This window comes from Crinia signifera, chromosome 2, assembly GCF_055691185.1.
Source record: "Crinia signifera chromosome 2, ASM5569118v1, whole genome shotgun sequence".
NCBI classification, from domain to species: domain Eukaryota; kingdom Metazoa; phylum Chordata; class Amphibia; order Anura; family Myobatrachidae; genus Crinia; species Crinia signifera.
In genome coordinates, this window is record NC_139218.1 from 222,011,707 (window position 1) to 222,028,162 (window position 16,456).

A 16,456-nucleotide genomic window follows, 5' to 3' on the forward strand; every position below is an offset into this window, starting at 1 on the left:
AATAAACTTCAGTTTCCAATGCACTTAGCAGGTGACAACATAAGTAAGTAATACAATAGATCTCAATTCAGCTAAAGAAAGAGCCTGATTCAGATGGTTTGCATATTTTTTCCAATGTTAGAGGATTAGCGCATGTGCAGGATCTGTACTGTGCACGCTCTGTTTTTGACTGGAAGATCTCTCAAAGTTCTCCAAAAGCCATAGCCTGATTGACATAATGCATCTGTTTGGGGGGAGGGCCAGTGGCAGTATTGTTGAAAAAGAGGGGCAAATGACCTCCATTTTCTGGGAGTGCCAAGGCCAATGTCTGCATCTTCCGAAGAAGATTTCCTAGTCTTTGCTATGGAGCTGTGACAGCCAACCTGAGTAGCCCCAGGCTCACCCAGATGGCCACTGTTTTCGCAGATAATATAATGGTGTGTTCTCAGACGCAGCAGTGGATCACAGAAGCAGTCTGGCTTAAACGAGATACGAGCATACAGGGATAGGAAGTTTTTAACTCTGCGAACAGAGCATATAGGGATGATGTGTACATCTGTGTCTGACACCCTGTACCACTTACCCCTGTGTGTATGACAGCTGGTACACTCTATACTACACCCTTCCCCATGTGTAGCACACTACACCCCATACATACATGTATGTGTGTGTGTGAGATATCATGTACCCCCCTACCCTGGCCCCTTGTAGGAGACAGTATACACTCCTGTGTGTGACTACCTATAAATTCCCTGTACCTCTCTACCCCCATGTGTATGACACCTTGTACCTCCCCCAATGTGTATGACACCCAGCACTCTTGTACCTTTATGTGTATCATCCTGCACTCACCTACCCCCGTGTATGAAACTGTACACCCCCCTACCCCTGTGTGTGTGTGTGTGTGTGTGTGTGTGTGTGTGTGTGTGTGTGAAATCCTGTACCTCAGCCCTCACCCATATTTCTATATGCTTCAATTTTTTGCTATGGGGCCTACAAAGTTCTAGGTACAGATGGAGCCGCCGTCAACCAGGCGGACTGGCTGACTGGGTCTCACTCGCTCGAGCATCCTTGTCAGCAAAACGGCGGGGAGCGGATTTCTTGCCCTTCAGGGAGATGGGCAAGGAGCGGGAGCAGGCTGCTGCGGATGGGCAGGTAGCTGGGGAGACGGGTGGCGTGCCCCCTTCTGTCGGAGGATGGCAGATGACGATTGGCGATAGAATTGCCAGGAGAAGTGAGAGCTGCACCATCTGTGCATCCCTGTATATGCACACTTTGTTAATTTGTTTAATAATATATCAAATAGTATCAGTTACAGTATATGCTCTATGCCCTTGTAATGTAACCAGTTTAACTCCCTGTAGAAACTCTAGTATACGTTGTCTAATATATAAAAATTACATTTTGTTAATTGATATCAAATAAACTACTGACACTTCTATTTTTGAAAGCATTGTTACTTTACAACCTTTCTTTCCACACCTGCCTAAAAATATTATTAATTATGTATGTTTGTGTAGATATACACTATAAGTATTTGGCTACACCTGTTTTATTATTGAATTCAGGTGATTTATTTAGACCTTTTGCCACAGATGTATAAAATCAAGCACTTAGCCATGCAGTCTCCATTTGCAAACATTTGTGATATAACATGGGTCATTCTGAAGATCTCAGCGACTTCAAGCGTAGTACAGTGATAGGTTGCCACCTTTGGCAATAAGACTTTGTGAAATTTCATGCCTGCTGGCTATTGTCATGGTCAACTGTGAGAAAAGCATTTAGGAACAAACTCCAAATCACAGAGTGAGGTCAACAACTGCTCAGGTGAGTGGTGTGTAAAAATCTCCAATGCTCTGCTGACTCCATAGCTGAGGAATTCCAAAATTCCACTGGCATTAATGTAAGTACAACTGGAGTGCAGCTGGAGCTTAATGGACTGGGTTTCCATGGCCGAGGAGATGCACGCAAGCCTTACCTCACGAAGATAAATGTCAAGCATCAGATGGAGTGGTATAAACCACACTTACACTGGACTGTGGAAATGTGTTCTTGCTTCTATGGTTTGGGTTTAACAGAAGCCAGGAGTACGTTACCTGTCTGACTGCATTATGCCAACTGTGAGGAAGCATAATTGTATGGTTCTGTTTCTCAGGGTTTGGGCTAGGCCCCTTATCTGCAGTTAAGGGCAATTTTAATGCTTCAGCATACCAGATATTAGCACAGAGCCCTGACCTTAACCTCGATGAGCACCTTTGGGATGAACTGCAACAGAGATAGTGAGCCAGGTCTGCTCAGCCAACATCAGTGCCTGACAATTGCTCTACAGAATGTATGGGCACACATTTCCACAGAAACACCAAAAAAAATCTTGTGGAAAGCCTTCCAAGAAGAGCTTGTTACAACTGCAAAAGGGGGACCAACTCCATCTTAAATATGTATTTAAATACAATGAAATTACAGTTGGTGTAATGGTCAGTTGTCTGAATACTTTTTTCTATATAGTGTGTGTGTATGTCAGTTTGTATGTACATATATAATATAATTCGCAAAATGTGGACCAGGGGTACTCTATAAATAAGTCCATTACCCCCCAGACCTCACTCATTGAGTAAGATGTGCATATATTATTTGTCTTTCTAGATCCAACATTATACAGCTACAGTATGTGGTTCCTGTTTTCCTTTTGTATAAAGTTTATCAGTGTGTATTGTAGGTTAGTAGTTGCTTAGCCAGTCTAGTTACATACTTCCTACAAGAACTAACTCGCTATAACCCATTTAGGAAATCAGTGTACTTTAACTTCTCCCTTCCCTAGGGCTGCAGGAACATAGGTCTGTGGCTTACTTTGTTTACTGCTGAAAGGGACCTCTGTAAGTTTAGCATAGAGGACTTTGCCATGCCCTATAAAAATGCTTTATGGCCAAGTGATGTTATGTTTTCCACACAGGAGCCTTCAGGTGTTTGAGGAAACGGGTATCTCTCATACGGAGCACCTGAGACGCCAACAGGAGGAGGAAGGAGGTGGTCCCTTAGGTGGAGCTTTGAGGTATCCACATCCCTGCATCTTATGGCTACATTCAGACCAGGAAGGTAAAACCTATCCTTCTAGGACTAAATCAAAATAAACTGGTTTATTTACTATAGATCAGTCAAGCTTATTGATATATCCAAATGTATGTGTGTTTATGGAGATGTAGTAATATTGTTATTATTCTGATTGCGTTAGTCAATGTCAGTTGATTTTATTCTATTGTTGTGCCTCAGTTCTTAATACCAGGCTGCGTGCCAGAGTGGATGAAATGATAGGGATGGGACTGCTTAAGGAGCTACAAGACTTCCACACGCGCTACAATGAGAAGGTCATTGCACAATCCGGGTAAGTGAATCCCTAGAAAATGACACAATGTATGTTTAAGTTATAGATGATTTTATACACAGAGGGCCTGATTCAAAGTTGTACGATATTGCACGGCTGCAAAGAAGCAGCTGTACAATACTGTACAGCTACAGTGGGCGGGATGTATTAATATACATCGCCGCCCTTCGACTGACAGCCGCTGCGATGCTGCCACATATGTACTAACATATGCAGCTAGCATCGGGTTGCGGTGACTGAGACCCCCGCGATACCTGAGATGTGGTCTGCGGGGGTCTCAGTCACATCCCGGCGGCTGTCAGTGTCCCCCTGCGTCTCCTCCTCCCCCTGCAGCCGGATGTCCTCCCGGCTGTGACACCTGCTGGGGAAGGAGGAGATCAAAGGAGGACGGGAGGGGGGGCGCGCGGACGGCGATAGACGCCCATAGGCTTCTATAGGGTATCGCCACCCTCCTGCCAGGCGAAGACGCCCAGTATGTGCAAATGCAGCAAGGGGTGTCGGGTGTAAATAGATGCCTCCTCTCTGCTTCACTGACCCGCTGTTGAGTCTCAATACGCACCGTCAGATCTGTATGACCATCAGTCATCTGACAAACTTTCAAGATACTCAGATATCTGTCTCCGGTCTGCATCCGAGGTCAGTAAATCTGTTTTACCAGATGCAGACACCTTTGTTTTGAGAAGCTGACCCATCACTGCCCCATCCACGCCCTCAAATGCCCTTAGCCTGTCAGTCAGGCAGGCTTGGGGTTTGAGAGCACTGCATGCAAATACGCAGGACCTGTTCAAGTTAGCATACAAGTCTGAGTAAGGCCAATAGCTACTTGGCCAGGAAGACTATTTTTCAGTGCTGTCAAATACTAATGACGTTATAGACCTTTTGCAAATTAGTGGGTGGGACTTGTTCTTCATTATATGTGCTGTCTGCTGTTCTCACAGTACATGTCTTCTAATTTGATCATCTGGCCATCAATATACATCTGCGCTGAGACAGATCCAGAACCGGGCCAAGCTGCCAGCGTTTATACACTACAAAAATGTGCTTGTATTGTTTGTGTCTGCACTGTCTGAATAATGAACGGCTGGAACATGTCACCAGTTGCAGTGCAAAATGCTATCAAAATGTACAGCCTGTAAAGAGGCTGCAGTAAAGTGGAGTTCTGGTGTCCTTTTTCTTAATACTACAGAAACGTTGGTGCTGGGGCTGTGCCAAACTGCACTCCTTCAAAGAAACTCTGGGTTCAACCTCCACACTGATAACACTGAAATTCATCTTACCACTCATGTTCTCCTTAGGTGTCTTTATTTGACTAGTCAACTTTTTCAGCGTTTAGACTCTTTTTAGATGCAAACTATTCAATTAAAGTGCCATTTTTTTGACTAGTCAAAAAAGTCACGGTTGAAAAACGCAGAGTAATTTGCCGTTTCACGTGTTTTCTTTTTATAAACTTTTCGCCAATGCTAATTCGACTTTGAATAAAAAAGGAATTCGCATTGGTAAAAACAAGCCTAAAAATAGGCATGATATTTCGCCCACTATATATCTCTAAATTCTCTTCCCTGTGCCATTTTATATCTACTGAAGTCCTTTTGTATCTGGGATTCCTCTCACGTATTCCTCACATTCAGTCTGCAGCAAGACAGATTTTCCTTTCTAAGCATTGTACATCTGCTGCACTCTTCTGTAAATCAATCTACTAGCTACCCATATCCTCCCAAATTCAATTAATATTATTAATTGTTTTCTCCAAAGCCAGCGACACCACTGTGCCCATCTCATACTGGGCCAAATATATTGCCGCCCGAGTTTGGTGGCTGTGCAGGATGCCGGACGAACGCTGACTTTCTTTTTAAAGAGGCATTCACTTACAAGACAAAAATATGCCTTGTAAGTATGGGTGCTAGATGACTGCCCGACAGTCGGGATTCCCATGGTCAGTACTCAGACATCGGAATCCAGCTGTTAAAATGCCGACAGTCGGGATTTCGACAGCCAGCACTCCAACATTGGAATCCGACTGTTTAAATGCCCGATAGTCGCGATCCCGACTGACAGGGGCTATTCTCCTTTGTGGGGGTCCATGACCCCCATAGAGGGAGAATAGAACCTGTGGCAAGCGAAGTGTGCCACAGAGTACGCAGCGTGGCAAGCCACCGAACCTGCACTGTGGTGAGCACTGCGAACCCACAAGGGGCTTCTTTGCACTCACCCCCCTGTCGGAGCATTGGCAGTCGGGATTCCGATACTGACCATCGGTATCCTGATTTCGGACCACCATACCACACCCTTAAGTATTTGCTCCTTTAAATAAAAGTCAGTTTGTCTGGCATCCCCCACAGCCGCCAAATTAGGATGACACTATCTTTAAATACTCTCCTCTGTGCCATTTTATATCTACTTCTGATATGATTTTATTGCTAGACTGTTAGCCTACAGTGGTACGCTTACCACTATCCTTTGTTTTTTTTATTTTCACAATTCCTTTGCCTACGTTTTATCTCCCTAGTTTAATTACTGCACAGGCTTCCCTGTGACTGGCTCAGTACTGCGGACCATACTGCGCATGCGCCAGAACCCGGGGACCCGATCAAGCCTCCGGGGGCTGTTGCAAAGGTAGCCCCCGGAGGCTTGGGCCAGTGCATGCGCTGTATGTATGAAGTTACTGCGCATGCGCTGGCCCCGTGCAGGGGACTCGGGAGCGCGCACGGCCGGGGAGCATGCTGGTGGATGGTAGCGGCAGCGGAGGGGGGGGGGCAGCATTGCGGCAGCCCTTCTCCTCTATACTGGAAAGTATTTGGCACCTAACTCCTCAACAATAATCATTTACAATTTCTTGTACTCAGCCAGGATTACCAGCATGGCATTTTCCAATCAATTGGCTTCAAGGAATTCCATGATTATCTGATGACCAAGGACAGCAAGTCTCCAGATCAAGTGGAGATACTTTTGCAGAGAGGTGAACAGTGTTTTAATTGTGGGTGTGCAGTGTGCCACGCTGTTGTAATACAGTTGTGAGATGTTAATCTAAATCCTGACCCATTTTATGACAGATGTGGAAATAATCCATAAATCTGTGTTTAATAGATGAGGGTGTAACCTGTCCAAGTAATTTTTTGTAGGTATCGAGGCACTCAAACAAAGAACACAGAAGTATGCCAGGAAACAGAATAAATGGGTGCAGAACAGATTCTTGAAACGTATGCTTCTTTACACTTTGTTCTCCTTTTTTTTTTTTCATTTTTTCTTATTACTAACCTTAATGGTCTGTTCATATTGTGACTAATAAACTGAAGAAAATATCTCATCAACAATTTGATGAATGAAATTACTTGAAAAGTTATATCGGAGGATGGTGTTAATCAGCTGGGCCAAACTCCAAACATTACAAACCAGCTTAGATATAAGAGATTGATTGTTGCTCCCAGTCCACAATCTGTGACCAGTTGCAGAACACCCCTCCTCCCCCCTCTCCAGTTCTATTGTTCTGGGGAAAGTGTAATAAGATGAGACATTTGTTACTTATGTTATCCCCTAGGCAAGAATAAATGAGACGGCAGTGAAAAGTAGTCTTGTGGTTTAGCTTGCCCAAGATTAGGGAAAATTGAGCCAAATCGATTAATCCAATGGGTTAAATTCACCAACTGACTTGAAGTCTAAACATGAGCATCATTAAAATTTTAATATTTACTAATGCCTTTTCCTTTTTCAAATAGTCTAATTTATTTTCTTACAGATAGACTTTATTTGGTTGGTTTTATATTGTTTTAAATTATAATTTAAAGATGAAACAATTCCCATACATCCTCTGTATAGCATTTCAATACATATACAACTTTTCACCCATCAACGATGCAGGGCAATACAGATAGTTGCTCCGTATTTGCCGTTCCCCCAGCCTTCTTCAGCAAACCACTTTGGGGGAGGTTTATCAAATCTTGGAGAGTGAGAGTCTGCATTTGTGGGAGAAATGCTAATTTAAATGCACATGTTTCTCTTTGCTAGTGCTCTCCAGGGGCCAAATGTAATAGGGTGAGAGTTTCAGAAAGTGGGAGATTTTGGGAGAGTTTTCCCATATTTTTTTTTTTTTTTTAAAGCAGCAATAAATTACACTGCAAAACCAGGTTGATTTTGCCATGTAATTGATTGCTGCTTTAAAAAACATGGGAAAACTCTCCCAAAATCTCTCACTTTCTGAAACTCTCACCCTTTTACATTTGGCCACAGGATTTTATCTGGCATGCGTCATTATTATTATTATTATTATTATTATACTGACATGTAGAAAAGGTACTTACAAAAAGCAGTTTTTTTGGTGAAATAAATACTTTCTATCTTAGCCATGCTAAAATGATGGCTGGTGGGGGGGGTGGGGGGGGGGGGGTTCTGGGTTGGAACAACTTACCCACTGGCTCATCTTACCCCACCCCCTCCCCTATGTGCTAAACATTGCGTAAGTGCTGTTGTACTGTGTTTTGATTTTACATTGCGGAATTGGTTGCATGATTATTACCGCTATAAATGAAATGTAACTTGCATGGAGAGTGGTAGTGCAAACTACTGTCCCTGGTAGTGACATTCCCAAAGTAGGGGGAAGTCTTTCCCTTTTTTTTTTAAAGACTTCTCCTGAGAACCTGTCACTCCGCATGTGCACAGTGTTACCCGGGCTGAGGTTGTGGGAGAGGGATCATCAGAATGCCTTTATTGGTATGAAGGAGTTTGGTACATAGATGTCATTCCACAGTCCCCATTGACATTCATGGTTAACCTTGTGCAGGAGTTTTCTGTGAAGCAGGACATTCCTGTGTTACAAAGCAGTTAACGATGTATAAACTGAAGCAACTTCTGCATAATTGTATGTACACTGACTTGATAAATAGGCCCCTCTATATTTGCCATTATACTGTGGCTGAGTTTTCTTAGCCATGTGATTATGTTGTAGTCTTGTACTGGCTCTTCGCCCCACCCCTACTTCTCTTGGATTAAAGCCAGTGTCAGCAGCTGCTACTCGAGTGTTGAGCCACAAGCAGGAGTGTGGGACAGGTGCTCGACTTGTGCTGAGCTTCCTGTATGAAAAGAGCAGGTGGAAGACCGGTTCTGTGCTGCGCTGCTGCCTTCCACTGAACAGGACTGTGGCACACTTTCTTTCAGTTAGGGAGTGCGGATGAAGGTTATTCTCTGAAGTACATAAGAATAGTGACATATGAGACAAACGTTATTTCAGTCGTATTTTTAATTTGTTATACTTCAACTATCAGTATGAAAACTATATGAGTAATTGATTTGAGAAAATAAACACAATACCTGAATGTAAATGTCAATTGTTACATTAAAATAATTGTGAAATGAACAAAAAAACTGAGTTATGGAATTTAATACTTAAAACAGCTTTTCGTAGTTTTTTTTATAAGACATTTAAACAATGCTTGTGATCTCTCTTTGGAGCTGAGCTTGTATTTACATAATCCATATCAATGAACGACCCAAAACTTTGCTGTATGTTGCAGGGCCTGGCCCAAACGTGCCCAGTGTGTATGGGCTGGACGTGACCGATACTTCTGCTTGGGACAAATGTGTCCTTTCTCCCTCTGTCCAGATCGTCAGCAGCATGTTGCAGGTTGGTGCCCTCACCTGATTTTGGCACGATAAGCTGGTCTTTGTATCCTCTTTTTAATACTGAACATAATGCTTATGTGGTCTACGGCTATAATGTTCACATTAGAGCAGGGGTTCCCAAAGTTTTTGAATGATGGCACCCCAATGCATCAGAAATGTTTTCGCGGCACCCTTAGGCTAAAAGTTTCTCATTTAGAAAGTAAGAAACAAATATTAAGTTAAATCAATTGTGTTAATATCTCATCCAAAGGATCAGTTATGTGGTAATGGCCAGGATTCCCTTGTGTTTTTCCACAATTTGACTATTATAATGGACATAAAAAAACTTGAATTGGTCCTGGACCACCAATCCAGGGCACCCCTGCAAGTCTCCCAAGGCACCCCAGGGTGCCACGGCACACAGTTTAGGAACCACTGCATTAGAGCATTTCACCTTATGCACCTTATCCAATCCATTGATAGGTTGGCCAACCCATCAGCCAGCTGTGTCCCCAGCCTTTCCTCAGCAAGTGTTTCTATTTGTTTATTTATGTAACCGTAGGGTCTTCCTCCTATCATGGAACCTATCCAGATTAGCTCTGATAATAGTGAGAACAAGAGAAGTAATAGACTGTGCCACGTGTGCAATCGAATCATCATTGGTGATCGGGAGTGGGCAGGTAGGTGGCAACTATTATTATTATTATTATTATTAATATTGTAATTAAAGTTGTATATCACCACAATACAAAACATCAATATATAATTAATGCAATAGGAGACGTTCCTCGATTCAAAGCACTTCTTTTTTTTTTTTTTTATAGCTCACACAAAATCTAAATCGCATCATGCAAAAACAAAGAGGAAACTGGAAGAAAATAGAGGAAATGCAGAAAAGAGGAAGATGGGGCCTAGCTCTGATGCAGAGAGTCTACCGCTGGTTCTGGAAGGGACGTCTCACCCTGACAAGAGACTGTGCAACCATGATATAAACTCTACATCTGACATCCAAAATAATTCTCTGAAACAAACACAAAGTACTATACAATAACTAGGACCACCTGTACCAACCATTTTATTTATTTTGCCATAAATGATGTACATGACAGCCTCTGTATAACCTTTATATTGCATGCCAATTCCTCCCATGCTCAATTCCTTTACAATATAGTAATTAGAGAAATGGGGAGAAGTGACTTGGGGGAGTATGCGACCTGGGATCACGGCTGGTGATCCCCGCCGACTGCAGTGATCCAGGCCCATTTGCGGTCAAATCGACCGCATAACAACAGACAGGATTCAATGTCCCACCTGCCGCTGGGTGCAAAGGGGGCGTGGCCATAAAAACGGCCGCGGATTGTCGATCTGCTCCCGGGAGAGTGTGACAATCCACAGCCATTATCGGCAGAACGGGCCCGACGGCTTCTGTAGTTGGGCCCGTTCTGCCATGATCCTGCAACAATGCTGTGGTTAAAGACAGCATTGAATAGGGAGCCGCCATTATTTTCCACGTCGGAAATAGCGGCGGCACATTGCATACCCTCTAAATCTGTTTATACTTCTGTTGCTTTTCTCTCTGTAATATACTTTACTTCCATATTGATATTTTTGCCATGTTTATATGTTTAAATTTAATATGTTATTTACATTTCTATGCAAAATTCTGTTTTATTTTAAGAAAAAGATAATTTCACTGAAAGTTTTATAGGAAAAAATATATATATTTTTTTACCCAGAGATATTGTTGTACATTTAGATCAGGGATGGGGAACCTTTGGCCCTCCAGCTGTTGTTGAATTACACATCCCAGCATGCCCTGCTACAGCTTTGCTATTTGGCCATGCTAAACCTGTTGCAGGGCATGCTGGGATGCGTAGTTCTACAACACCAAAGGTTTCCCATCTCTGATTAAGATACACATTAGCCTTATAACTAGTCTACCTGTGTGTACATCAAATATACTTGTACCAAGATTAATGGTGATGTCGTTCACATATATTAACCTTTTAAGTTCCAACATCTCTGTGATAGATGCGCAAAATGTCCACAAAAAATGCCATTGTTGCTCACATTTGTTATATAAATTCAAGTAAAAAAAATTGTGTTAAAAAAAGATTATATTTCCTATAAAAGGCACAAATTACAGGTCATTATGATAAATAAAAATGTTTGCTTGCCAATTTTCACACCTATTTTGACAAATTCACTCAAAGAGTTAGGCGACATCCTCAAAGTTTTTAATAGTCCCCGATCAGTTGCAGTGCGCATGTGCTGTAGTGTCAGACACCGCAGTCTGCTAGACAGTCTCTTGCTATTTGGAGAGAAGTCTTTTTATGGTATTATCAAGCCAGTGACTGCACCTTCTAGTACATATTTATTTGCTCCTGCAGCGAAGATGTGGCACCCATAGAGTGCTGGTGCTGCAACCGATGGTTGAGATAGTGTTCCAATACTGCGCTTTAGGATGCAGGCATCTGATCAGTGTTTGTTTTTTAATACAAGATGCCTTCTGCTGCAGATGGTGCTGTTGCACCTTTTGCAACAACCTCTGAATCTCAACCAATAATCTCTAAAACAGGGCCGGGAACCGCCGGGCCGGGGGCCGTATGCGCCCCCCCCCCTGCCCGGTGGCTTTGCCGGGAGTCAAGTACAGGGTAATTCTCGCAAGACGTCGGTAGTTCTCGCGAGATTCCTCTTAATCAACAGCAGCTGTTGATTAAGAGGACTGTCAGTCCTATTCAGCTGCAGCCACCGGAGCGTGGGACGGCTGCAGCAGGACAATTTGTAAGATACATTTTTACATATGGTCCCCGAAGGATTTTTCCCCCATCCAAATGGCCCATGGCACAAAAAAGGTTCCCCACCCCTGCTCTAAAATATAGTAATTGTGCCCATTAAATGCTTTATATTCATTGCATATTTGTTTTACCAGCATTAAAACACTCCTTAATCTGAATTGTTAAGCCCTAGTGAGAAATGGGCTGAGGAAATGGGTAAAGCTTTTACTTCTACTGAAAGGTTCTGTGGTTATTTGCAAGGTCTCAAAAAGTTTAAATACTGTATGTAATAACTTTAGTTGTTTTTCTTTAGTTTATTGACGTAAATATATGTTTGTTTAATCTCTTTTCTTCTGCATGTCCCTCTGTCTCTTTCTCGCTTTAAACCGTATCGATGGTGGATTTGGTCGATAATCCCTGTGCTCTAATTACACAGCAGACACTGTAACACAAAACATCTATTAATTAACCACTGATTACAACCTGCCAATCTGAGAGCTCTGAGTAGTGGAGATAAGTAGCTCATTAGACATCTGTGTAGAGTGGGATATGGTCTCTTCCATATGTTCTCCAACCCTGTCCTCAGGACCCCAAAGATTTCATGTTTTCAAAGTCTCCTCAGAAATGCAAGTGAAATTATTAGCTCCAATATTTTGAGCACCGAGTTTGACAACCCCTGGTCTATTTTCTGGGCATATCATTTATAAGGAGTTTTGGAATATATGCCCACACGTTACCGATTAGCAGAGACTTTGCAAGAAAGGCGCAAATTAATATCTGCGCCATTTCTCTAGACATGTGAGCTGTTCACTTGCTCTTGAGGAAGCTGGGAAGCTTTTAACCCAGAGAAAACTCGTTGAGCTGAGCTATAGAGGATATATGGATTGCGTCACACTATTATCTGGAGGACATTTGGACTTTTAGTATTTCTCCACTGGAATACTTCAAAAGGAATTCCTTGGCGGCCACAGACTTGCAACTGCATCCAAGTTTACCCATCTTGCATTTGGAATCGCTCCTAAAAGCTACCGTTGTGGAAATAACAACCGCTCACTATATATGGGGACTCCTACAGCCACCTGGTAAATCCCTGCTGCCTAATATTGGAGATGTCCTAGTCAGCCAAATCCAGAAAAGGTCCATACACACTGGGCGACTATGCCCAGCGTGTATGGACAGCGATGATGTCAATCACTGCTGTGGGGAAAGCCGCTCAGTGCATACACACTGAGCGGCTTTCCCCCTTCCCGGCGCAGACGGAGAGGGGAGGACAGCGTTGCATACCGCAGAGCTATGCAAAGCCGTCCTCAAGGCTGCTCATCTGCTGGTATTACCAGCAGATGAGCGGCTTTCCCAGCGATGATACGGGAGCGTGCAGCAGCGCTCACCGCTGGGGCATACACACTGGGCGGCTTTGAGCTGAAAGCCGCTCAAACCTGCTGTTTTGAGCGGATTTCAGATCAAAGTTGCCCAGTGTGTATGGGCCTTTAGAGTGTTCCTTAAAAATTGTGGCAATTTTAATATGCACTATTATTGTCAATCAGTTTTTTTCCTTATTAATATATATTTTTTTATAAAATAGACTATGCATTATATATTTAGAATCCAAGAAATTGTTATTTTTAGAAGACACTGACCTACCTCTTTTTTTTCTTCACACTTATAGAATATTAATATAATTTTAATATACAGTACAGTATCTATTTGTTTCATTGTTTTATTTGCTGGTTCATTTCTTCAAACTAGTAAATAGAATTGATTCAATAAATCTGGTTGATATGTTAATATACAACAAAACATTTATTTGTTCCTTATATAATGATAATTTCAGTGTCCAGAATTCCGACATGGTCTAGATGGGCGTGGATCATTAAGGCGACAGTCAATAGATCAACTACTATTGGTCAACAGGCAAAAGATAACTTTGATATGACACATTTTATTCTGAAACAAGTTGTGCTCTGTATACAGACTCTGGGTATTTAATGTGTGCCAATGTTTCCCGACAGCCTATTCAATACTACCCTTACTGACAGCATGGAAGTCAGATCTGTTTTTTGGAAATGGCCATGGATTGTCTAATTCACGGCTGGTTTTCGACAAATCATTTTTGACGATTTCAGGACTTTCTGATAATTCCGATACTTGGAATACCAACATTCGAATTACTGTTGGAAGCCGGTGAAAATGGCCGGATTGCATACCCTCCTCATTCACATGCAATATACAAGTGTTATATTAAATGAATCAGCAGAGTTTTCTGATGGCCCCTAGCCACATTGTGTTGCAACTGAAATGCATTTTTGCCAAAAAGACCCATGCCGCTAGCAGAATTGCACAGGAGCTGGTGGCTCACTTGCATAAGTATAAGATTGCAGCACTGCCTTATAGAATCTGAAGTCAAATGAAGGACAGTCCTATGGGGTCTACACACGTAGCGATGAGCGTTCTGAGCAATGCTAGAGCGCTCCACACACAGCGCTGCACCGTGATGTGGTGCTAAGAGATCTGCCAGGGCCAATGTTCTCATTGAGAACACTGGCCTTGTGCCTGGCGATTAACTAGATTTATCCAGCGTATTGGATATTAGTCGCCGGGGCGATAGCAACGCGCGGGTCCACAAATCACTATCTCTATGCCCCTACACACAGTGATATAGGGGCATTTTCTAAGCGATGTAGTTAGATCACTTAGAAAATACGGTACTTGTTTCCTAGCACGGCCACAAATCTTGGCCATCGGGGGTAATTTTAGTGGCCTGCGACGCGACCGACGCGATGCCCCCGATTTTTCCATTGAAATGCATTGAAAACAGTGAAAAATCGGGTCGGTCGCGTCGTGTGCGCCTAAAAATGCTTAAATGGTCCACCCGCGATGGCCGCGATTTCCCCATAGGGAACAATGTTAAATGCCTCAATTTACCCACGATTACCCCGATTTCCCATAGGAAACAATGTTAAATGGGTCAATTTACCCAAATCATCATAGGGAAGAATGGTAAATGGGCCAGAAAGCCCAAAAAACCCCCCTGACCAGTGAAATGTCCCCCCAAAAGTAGTTCACGCCACCCCGCGATGAACGTGAACCCGAAGCGTGGCGAGCGCAGCGAGTCCGCGAGGGGCGGCGGTACGCGTCCTCCGACCTTTTCATACCCCCACTATCCACTAGGGCGTGGAGTTGAGAATAGAATATTCGAGCCCGAAGCGTGGCGAGCGCACGCGGATACCTTCACCGGTAAACGCGTCCCTTCGCGGGCTTCACAGGTATCCGCGTCCCCTCGCGGGGCTCGCCACGCTTCGGGCTCGGTGGCTCGCTGCGCTCGCCACACTATTCTATTCTCAACTCCACGCCCTAGTGGATAGTAGGGGTATGAATAGGTCGGAGGACGTGTACCGCCGCCCCTCGCGGGCTCGCTGTGCTCGCCACGCTTCGGGTTCACGTTGATCACGTGGTGGCGTAAACTACTTTTGGGGGGACATTTCAATGTTCAGGGGTGTTTTTGGCCCATTTACCATTGTTCCTATGATAATTTGAGTAAATTGAGCCATTTCACATTGTTTCCTATGGGAAATGGTGGTCATCGCGGGTAAATTGAGGCATTTAACATTGTTCTCTATGGGGAAATCGCAGGCATCGCGTCTGGCCCATCGCACCCGATTTTTTTGCGCATGCGATGCCCGCGATGGCCCCGATTTTACCCCCGATGACCGCGATTATGATCGTTGTGGCCGTGCTAGGAAACAAGTACCGAAAATACCCCTTAATCGCTATGTGTGTAGGCTCCATTAGAGTTAGGACAATATACAAGAATATATATAAGAATATACAACCATAGACTGCTTTGAGCACATGTATTTCCTAAATCAGTCTCTTACTGTATTTTCTGTGCATTAACCAGAGCTGTCAGTTTACTCCTTTCCTGGACTGTCAAGTTTAACCAGTATATGTGTGTGCTTACAGCCTGTCTGTCTTATGTACAGGGTTGTGGCTTTTTTTCCTAGAAATACTTTTTTTTTTTTTAACTGTCACTGCTCTTCCAACATCTTCTTTCTTTGCTCTCCACACCCTCCTTGGTCACATGAACTCCCGCCACACTCTGCGCTCTACATTTCTTGGCGGCAAAGTCTTTGTTTTGTACGCGGGGAAAGCTTGACACTCCCTGCAGTCTGGCATGTGGCCCAAGGTGAGCACAATCATTTACAGCCTTTGCATACATGACAACCTGTAAGCCAGTGGTGGGACAGTTTTTCTTTCGTTTTGTTGTTTAACTGAATCTCACCTGTGGCTGCAGGATAGAAAACAAAGTTGTAGGAGGGAAAGGCTACCAATGGAGTAACCCAGGGATCTACTTGGACCAGTGCTTTTTAATATCTTTATTGGTGACATTGCAAATAGAATTGAGGGTAAAATATGCCTTTTTGCAGATTACCCAAAGGTATGCAACAGGGTAGACACACCAGGAGTGGTAAAAGAAATGATTGATGATCTAGGTCAGGGGTCCTCAAACTATTTTGCTCTGGGACCCCATCAGACAATAAAAATAATTATGGAACCCCAGAAAGTTACCGTAGAAGATCACATAACGTGTAGCCAGCAGACAGCACATACATGGCAGCATTGTGGAGGCACAAAATGATGGGAGCAGTCTAAAATAAACAATTCAACAGATTTTTCAGACTCGAATCACTGACTGAGATTAGAAAAGTCATCACCTGGGGTGCCGGACGGC

General features: G+C 43.4%; 1 protein-coding gene across 1 annotated transcript in view; it reads left to right on the plus strand.

Annotated features, from left to right (window-relative positions):
• The window catches only part of TRIT1 (tRNA isopentenyltransferase 1), a 31,742-nt gene extending 19,703 nt beyond the window's left edge, over positions 1-12,039 (plus strand). The window contains exons 5-11 of the mRNA XM_083173791.1: positions 2,930-3,072; positions 3,247-3,358; positions 6,202-6,314; positions 6,478-6,555; positions 8,863-8,972; positions 9,513-9,630; positions 9,775-12,039. Of these exons, the coding sequence (XP_083029917.1) occupies positions 2,930-3,072; positions 3,247-3,358; positions 6,202-6,314; positions 6,478-6,555; positions 8,863-8,972; positions 9,513-9,630; positions 9,775-10,001 (901 nt within the window). The 3' untranslated portion in view covers positions 10,002-12,039. The remainder of the gene's footprint in view (positions 1-2,929; positions 3,073-3,246; positions 3,359-6,201; positions 6,315-6,477; positions 6,556-8,862; positions 8,973-9,512; positions 9,631-9,774) is intronic.
• The last annotated feature ends 4,417 nt before the right edge of the window (positions 12,040-16,456 follow it).